We start from the raw sequence: 8,866 nt of genomic DNA, 5'->3' as shown, positions 1-8,866 counted from the left end.
TCTTCTCATAAGCGGTCTTGAACAGGAGGTTCGCTGAACTCCCATTGTCCACCAAGATCCTAGCCACCATCTTATTGGACACCTGGCTCTCGACCACCAAAGGGTCGTGATACGGAAAGTGAACTCTCTAAGTATCATCCTCGGAGAATGTGATGACTTGGTCAGTCATACGCGACATCTGGGCTGGCAGATGATCTAAGGCCAACACCTCATCATCGTGGTTTAAGGCTCGCGTGTACCTATTATGGGAGCCCTTAGAAGTGCCACCCAAGTGGGTTCCTCCCGAGATAGTCTCTACTCTGCCGTTCACCAGAGGGGGCCTGTTCACTATTGGTTGTGGCGGAGCTATGAACACCGGGCTCGGAGATAGGGGAGTAGTGGGTTGCGCAAGTATTCCTGCTATTGGGGTTGGAGCTCAGCGAGGCCTCCAAGCGTATTAGTGGAGGTTCCCCAACTTGATGAGGTTCTCAATCTCATCTTTGAGCTGGTGACACACATTGGTGTGGTGCCCTATATCATTGTTAAAATGTCAAAACTTGCTGGGATCTCGTCTTTTCGGAGTACTGCGAGACATACTTCTCACCAGGGGTAGTTTACTGTTCAACCTGCACGATTCAATTTCCCTTAGGTTTTCTGCCTTTACCCTTGCCCCCGCGTCTACTGCTCCTGGGGGTCCGACTGGGTGCGGAAGACTGGGATTGAGTGGAAACTCCAACACTGTACCCAGCAGGCGCTGCTCCATATCTCGTCGGAGCCGTACTAAAACTAGCAGTTGGCATGACACTAAAGTCAACTAGCGGGGCACTCGGACTAGATTGGACTCCCCCCAAACTCTGTTGGACAAGAGCGTAAGGTGGATATTGGGTCCCCGAAACAATGAGGCCAAGCGCGGTTGGAGCAGGAAAAGCGACGGGCCCCCTGAATGTTCCAATTTGGGCATCCTCCCAGTTGATATATTCTTGTACTCGACAGATGAAGTCGTCGGGCCATCGACACCCTCTCTTCTGGAGGTCATCCCACAACAGGGACCCCACACGGATGCCCGCCTGCAAATCCATCAGTTGTTGGGCATCGTCAACCCTCTTGATTCTTACAACTTCCTCCTTGAAGCATTTGATATATGCCTTGATGGTCTCGAAGGGTCCTTGCTTTATATTGGCCAAAGCATTGACCTCAAAGCTCACCTTCTGAGTTGCTATGAACTACCTCCGGAAGGAGGATGAAAGTTGGTGCCATGATTGAATGGATCTCAGCATGTACTTCTTGAACCATTCGTCTGCTGGTCCCATTAAAGTTATCGAGAACACATGACACTTGGCATCCTCGGAGATGCGATGGACCGACATCAACCTATTGAACTTTGAGAGGTGGTCGGTGGGATCCGTGCCGCCATCATAAGATGTGATGGCAGGCATCTTCAAGCCCTATGGCAAAGAGGCTTCCACTATGTGAGGAACACTTATCTCCCCATCTTCGTCATCCGAGTCGGAGTCGTGGCCCTGTCATTGGGCCATTCTGAGCATGATCCTCTTCAAGCTCTCCAACTCCGCGAGTAGCGAGTCGCGGTCTTGGTTGGCGCTTTGTGCCGGATTATCTCTCCTCCAAGCGTTGAGATTGTCCCTGAGGTCCGATGGACCTTTCTTTTCGGGTTCATGCTCGTGGGTCTTATTCCATCGACGAGCATTAAGGTCGTCCCGTAGGTCAGCCTGACCTCGGAACGCGCCATTGTCCTTGGGACAAGCCACGTCCGTTTCCCCATCAAACTCAACATTCTTATTATTAACTGAGATGATGATGTCGCACTCTCTGCTAACATGGAAGTTTCGCATGCTGGCCCCTCGACCATTGTTCCTGTGGTGATGACGAGGTGCCTAGGGGACACTACCTCCAGGCCACATTCGATTCATATTGGTGTGCCTGGGAGGAACACCCTAGGCTCCACGGGCGCTGATGGCCTGGCGGTGTCCTCGGGCTACTGGGCCTTCACCCACGCTAGCTGGTCTCGGGGCCTGATTGTCTTTGGGGTTCCGACGAGCCTTCTTTGGTTTGGGAGCAGGGTTATCGTCAACCTTACCTTTTCCATGGTGTTGTGGCATAGGTGGGGTTCCATCTCTATCTGGGTGCATGGGTTGCACGCTAGCTGGCGGATCTCATGCCATCTCAGCCGGGTGCTCGGGAGGCACACCAGGCGGGGCCACAGGTGGCATTCCAGCTAAAGCATAGGTGGCACACCAGCTGGCTGTCCAGACGGTACTTCACCATGGGGGTCTACTCGCAGCCCTTGGGCCGCCAGAGTAGCCCTCATGGCGTTAACCATCTCCTGCAGGGCATTGATGTTACCCTCTTGGGTGTTGATCTTCTGCTGTTGAGTGGCCACCTGGTCACAGAGCACCACCACTTCTGGCGTCTCCTCCGCATCCATGGGATGAGGATATTCCTCCTCATAGTATTCGTCGTCCATGTCGTCGTACTTGACATTTTCGTCGCAGTCTTCCACCGCGTTAGGGTGGTCTTGCGGTGGCATGTGGCTGGTTTCTCCTCCCCCAGTTGCGGCGTGAGGGGCGGTATCGTCTGGTGCATTCCTTCGAGTGGTCACTAGGGCTGGTAATTCGTGTAAATGTGTCAGATTCGTGTCGACGCGATTATGACACGACACGATTAAGGTAAGCACGAACACGACACGATTATTAAACGTGTCAAAAATACGAACACGAACATGACACGATTATTAAACGGGTCAACACGACACGAACACGATAACACGATTAACCATAACTATATGAAAAAAATCATAAAACCTATGCAAATTATTCGTGTTATCGTGTCTGACACGATTATGATACGACACGATTATTAAACGGGTCAACACGATTATGACACTACACGATTAAGGTAAACACGAACACGACACGATTATTAAACGTGTCAAAAACTCAAACACGAACACGACACGATTATTAAACGTGTTGTGTTCGTGTTTACCTTAATCGTGTCGTGACCCAAATTGCCACCCCTAGTGGTCACCATGACTGTTCTCCAAGCTTCCTTCAAGCTCTCAATGAAAGCATAAAAATGTTGACTGCCTTTTTTGACGTCAACTTAATTTGAAAGATTAATGGAAAAATAAGGAAATAACACAAGATTTTACGTGGTTCAGGCTGTAAAAGAGCTATAGTTCACGAGTCTCTATTATTTAGTGAGCTTGAAGCTTGTGGTAACAAGCTTCAATGGTGGTTCTCAAGTAGCGTATATATTGCACTGAGTTACAGAGTTTTTCTATCTAAAAAACCGAACCATTTACAAGGAGATACCCCAACCCTATTTATAGAGGTTGTGGTCATTAATGTTAATCATCTCTCATTAATATCATATTCCCCCATCTTGGGGTATTAATGTTAAGTTAATACAAAAATGGTTGTGCAAAAATAAAGACTATGGCCCACGCATATTTTACGGGGCCCATTGCATAAAGTCACACACCAACTTTATGGGGAACAAATCTATGATTGTCAGGGTGCGACGCACGTTTGCCCATGTCAGACGACGTTGTGGGAAATGCTGATTGTCGAGTGTACGAACTCGACACCACTACTCGAGGCTCATAAAAGTTGTCAGATGATCCTCTCAAGGCCCACACCGCAGTGACTGGCACTTGACATCAATTCCGGGTCTGAAGACTAGAGTCCTGGACTTGGAGAATGGCTGAGTGAACATGGCATCTCAGGGCGTGACCTCACCTGGAGGCATCCTCGCCCTGAGGACACTGCTTGGGGCGTGGCCTCACTGGACTTCGCCGAGGAGCTTGCCCTCTAGGAACTTAATGACTAGTTGCTAATTAATCCTAATTACCACATGTCGGATGGCAAAAACACGGAAAGTACTATATTTTTGGAGGATTAAAATAAAAATAAGTATAAATTTGTAAAAAACGAAAATTATAGGGAAGCCACAACTCCCACTTGCCCTCTATTGGTTCTGTAAAAGTAAGTGCTAATATCATTTAAGATAAAAATAATTATAATTCAACAACGTTTTTATTTACCCTGAATTTGACCAGATGAATTGTATATCGAGATACAATATAAATAATTTATTTTGGTAAGAAATTAACGTAAATGAGAAGAAAAATAAAATATGGCAAAATACTTCTACTCTTATATTATGTTACATAAAAACGTTCTGTAATAAAAGAGAATAAGAAAAAGAAAATTAAATGCTATAATTACCCTTACAAAATTTACCAAGGATTAAAATATCTATTCAACTTTTTAACTCCAATGTCAAAAACAATAACACAAGTAATTTACTCATGCCTAACTTATTTATCCTTCCAATTATCTCATTTCACATTTGACCCTTCATTTTCCCCCTCATTACGATCATATCTATTCTTTCAAATCTCACTCATTCTTCCCAAACATAAGACCCCAAACTTAATTGACTAAAATTTTAAAATACTAAAGATGGTATAATATTTGAACAAATAAATTGGTACTTGGTACGTTGCATACATACCATACCATACCATACCATACAAGCATAATTAAAAAAAAGAGCATCAATTTAGTTTGCCGCCAATGTGAAACTTTCAAGACCTAAAAAGGCATAGTACCCACAATTGGGTTTGACCTATCAAACGGCGCAGATATCACAAAAATCTCTCACTCTGACTCACAAAAATAGGTCCCAAAATCTTTAGGCTGCAGAGCTACACACACACACTCTTCCTTTCTTTTCATTGCCATAATAAATCTTCATTCATAAATAAAATCTAAAATATAATAAAATAAAATGACCAAACAACAAATGGCGCCCTTTTTTGTTTATTTCAGCAAAAAAATTGTTTGGCGGGGTTGGCTTTAAGCTCACCTTACACACACACACACACACACACACAAGACCAAAAAGTTAATTTCCCTCTTAGACAAGGGTATTATTGTCATTTCACTAAATATCAGAAGGGCTAGGGTTTCGAGTACCATTTTTTATATAAGGAGGGTATTTTCAGATGTGCTGCGGCTGGTGTTGTTGTGTATGTCGGTTTAGATTCCTCTCATCATTTTCTCTCTCTTCCTTATATTTTCCTCTTCTCTCTTCTGCCGCGCAGCTCAGCATAATCACTCACAAACACACTCTCCTTTGGATTCAAATCACTCTTTTGCATGTTCCTATCATCATCATCATCATAATCATCATCTTACTCTCTACCTCTTATTCAAACAAGAGTTTCGAGACCAATCTCCATTGCTGATCAACCTTTATCTTTTCTCTGTTTTCAAATCATTTTTCTCTACTAGCAGTAGTCTTTCGAGTCTGACCTCTTTCCACCCCAAATGTTGATCATTCGACCAAAACCAAATAGATCTATTTCAATCTCATTCACTACTTCTCTGATTGCCCTGTTTTGACCCTTTTATTCCTTTTTTTTTTACTTCTTCCGTATCCATTAAATCATTGATTTTTCTGAGTCGAGTGGTTATCTTTTTATTTCAAACTTTCAAATACCCTTTACTATTCTTGGCCTTATCTCAACTGGGTTGATCTCAGATCTTCAAAATACTTCATAAAAAATGTTGGATCAGAGTGACAAGGTCAGTGATCAAACGGTCATATTTCTTTATTTTTTTTAAAAAAAAAATTTCTGATTGGTTTTGATTCAAAGTTACTGATCGGATCGGTTTTTTTTTTTGTCTTTTATTACAGCGATCGGATTCAGAAGACGTGAGCAGCAAAAACCCAAGTGGGCTTTCATCAGAAGAAAGCCATAAAAAGACCTGCGCTGATTGTGGAACGACGAAAACCCCACTTTGGAGAGGCGGTCCAGCCGGGCCTAAGGTCATTTTTTTGATCCAAACCCATCACTCATTTTCTCATATTGTTTAATCAGATCAACCCTTTTTTTGGTCATATTAATCTCAAATTTCGATCTCTTTTTATTGTTACAGTCCTTATGTAATGCATGTGGGATCAGAAGCCGGAAGAAGAGAAGAGCTATTCTGGGTCTGAATAAAGGAAGCTCAGATGATCGAAAGGCAAAGAGAGCAAGCAATAATAGCGGTGGTAACGGTAGTAATAACAACAAGCTCGGCGATGGTCTTAAACAAAGATTATTAGCTCTGGGAAGAGAAGTTTTGATGCAAAGATCAACGGTGGAGAGGCAGAGAAAGAAGTTGGGTGAAGAGGAACAAGCGGCTGTGCTATTGATGGCTCTCTCTTATGGCTCAGTTTATGCTTAATAGGCTTATTAGTAATAATATATTATATAATAAAGTTGGATTAAAAATTTCATTCCTAACCCTTCTCTCTTTCTTTTTCTTTTTCTCTCTATATCCCTTTCTCTCTCCTTCTATTAGTGTACCATCCTCTTGTTGCCTGTCCTTTTCATGGGTGAAGATTTTTTTTAATTATTTTTTTAGCTGTTTTTTTTTAATTAGTTTCGACTGACTGGTTTTTGGGATAGGGAGAGTAGTAGTAGTATTAGTAATTGTACTTGAGCAAGTGTAAGAATTTGAAGATTAATTCTTAAAAAAAGTTTTGGCTGACATTATATGAGTACTATTATAATGAATGTTGTTTTATCTTGTGTTGTTATCACCATATATATTTATATTATATTTCTTTTTATTGTGTTATAAATATTGTGCTTTAAATTTTCTCGTGACTCACATTTATCAACCAAGCAAAAATAATTTGTCTCCATTGTCATTTTTCCAATTTTAGAGCAAAAATAAAATATTGAAAACGATGTGATACAAAATTGTATTTAAGAGAGGCATAGGGCGCCAACGAAAAGAAAATTTTGATAAAAGGAGGGAAGAAATTATATATATATAAAATAAATGATCGGATTGGATTGGAATGAAGATATGAAAAAAAGTGGGAAAATAAAATATTTTCCCGCCTTGTATTGGTGAGTGTACTTTTGGTGAATTTCTTTTAGGTTTAGTGTGATTAGTTTTTTTTTATTTATTTTCATAATTTTTTGTAATCAAATGTTCTATTTTATTTATTTATTATTTTTTTGGAAAAAGACCAATGGAATGGTCTAATTTAGGGTCACAATTGTGGTCGCTTCTACTACTAAATTTAAATCTAGATAAGAGATTTGAACAAAAATAGTACTTTCTAAAGTACAGTTTTACTCACGGGGTAAAAGAAGTAAAAAGTTAAAAAAAGATGGTATTTGTATTTAATTTGGTAACAAAAAGAAGTCTCTTTGTAAAAGTTTGACTAGAAAAAAATATTGGATATATAGTAAGTTTGAATATTACTTTGGAAATATACTTTTTTTAGACAAACTAATTTAGCACTTAATTATTTAATTAATATCATAAATATTTAACAAGATTAGTGTAAATTTATAATTTTTAATTAATTTACCATATACAAGATATTCAAAAAAGTTTTATATAAATAAGGATTTAAAATAGTATATTCTATATATAATCTTTTTTTATAATCAATTATGGAGCCAGAGAAGTTCATTGGCCAAAAGTTCCTATAGTTTAAACAATTTGGTCTATTATTTAAATGAAAACAATTTGTTCTTGTCTCATGGAGACATTTATTGACACAATAAAAGTTTTCATACCTTTTTTTTGGGTCTTTAAAGTAAGAAATCTACACTAAATCTCTACCTTACCTAAAAGGTGATTGGCATTGAATTTATTTTCCGGCTGACAGGCATACGTTTATTTGGGTATTTGGTATTCTCTTCAAAAGGCCTTAAATTATATTTATTTTCTCCTCTTGAAAATATATCTATACATTTATATATATATATATCTATACATTTATATATATATATATATCTACACACATAATAGGTAAGCCGCCACTATTAAACTCACCCACCTTAAAAACCAAAACCAAAACCAAAACCAAAACCAAAAGCCAACTCTTTCAAGAACAAGGTCTAGACATGGCCAATACTATGGAGAGACATAACAACAAAGTGTTTAAATACAAGGCAAGGCGCCTACAACTAAATTTTTAATTTAAGGGCCTTGTCATTGACTCAAATTCAATGGTTTTAAATATGTGATGCATCACCACGTGGGGATAAAAACTTTTGCTTCTTTTCACTTTTTATCTTAACATTTCACTCTTATTATAGATTAAAAAAGTACTTTTTTTTTTCAATAAAACAAAATACAAAACAACCTTAAAAAATGACTTCAAATCAGATCCGTTCTATGATTATTACCTAGCTTTATGAATTTGATATAAATCTCAAATGTACCTTGTAAGTGAAAGATAGTGACCCTAAAGTGAATAAGAGTTCAACCAATGCTTCTGCTATTAAGCCCTAGGGTAATAATTAGGGATGAAGTGTTTTCTCTATCTCCATCTTTGCTAACTATTTTAATTCCTATATTTACTTTTATCTTTGCATATTACACGTCGGTAGTACTATGATGAATCCTCGTAGAAATCTATTTATTTAAAATATAAAATAAAATATTGTAGAATTCATGAAAATTAATATATTATGTAATAGTTCTAAGTACTAAATATTATCTAAATTAAAATTAAAATCTTTAAAAATTTTATAATATACTATATAAATACATAAAGAAACATGTGTAATAAATAAAAAATATAAAAAATAAAAAAATTAAACAGATTCCTATTGAAGCAGAAAATGCAATTCTCATTCCCTTTCCATTTAACATTCAAAAATGGGAAATAGTCTATCGATTCCCCACTATAAAAAATTTAATCCCTAATAATAATATTGACCAAACAAATTATGTTGGATTTTTAAAATTAATACTATTTAATTTATTTATTTATTTTGGCATGTTTATTTGTCCTTAATTAAAAGAGAATAAAAGAGTCATTTCTTCATATATTTTTTTCGATA

At 38.4% G+C, this 8,866-nt stretch overlaps 1 protein-coding gene across 1 annotated transcript; it reads left to right on the top strand.

The window, feature by feature from the left end:
- Positions 1 to 5,009: 5,009 nt before the first annotated feature.
- On the top strand, positions 5,010 to 6,542 carry LOC133819454 (GATA transcription factor 16). The gene is made up of 3 exons (XM_062252718.1): positions 5,010 to 5,591; positions 5,704 to 5,835; positions 5,946 to 6,542. Exons 1-3 carry the CDS (start codon positions 5,571 to 5,573, stop codon positions 6,234 to 6,236), a joined length of 444 nt encoding a protein of 147 aa, XP_062108702.1. The 5' UTR covers positions 5,010 to 5,570; the 3' UTR covers positions 6,237 to 6,542.
- Positions 6,543 to 8,866: the final 2,324 nt, after the last annotated feature.

The sequence above is a fragment of the Humulus lupulus genome, chromosome 2 (assembly GCF_963169125.1).
Source record: "Humulus lupulus chromosome 2, drHumLupu1.1, whole genome shotgun sequence".
In the NCBI taxonomy this organism is placed as follows: Eukaryota; Viridiplantae; Streptophyta; class Magnoliopsida; order Rosales; family Cannabaceae; genus Humulus; species Humulus lupulus.
This window is presented reverse-complemented; position numbering and strand designations above follow the sequence as displayed.

What these genes read in the sequence shown, in the direction of transcription:
- LOC133819454 (XM_062252718.1), top strand. Translation starts at nt 5,571, where the DNA reads ATGTTGGATCAGAGTGACAAG. An exon ending in TGTTGGATCAGAGTGACAAG is followed by an intron (nt 5,592 to 5,703) that starts GTCAGTGATCAA and finishes CTTTTATTACAG; the next exon opens with CGATCGGATTCAGAAGACGT. An exon ending in GCGGTCCAGCCGGGCCTAAG is followed by an intron (nt 5,836 to 5,945) that starts GTCATTTTTTTG and finishes TTATTGTTACAG; the next exon opens with TCCTTATGTAATGCATGTGG.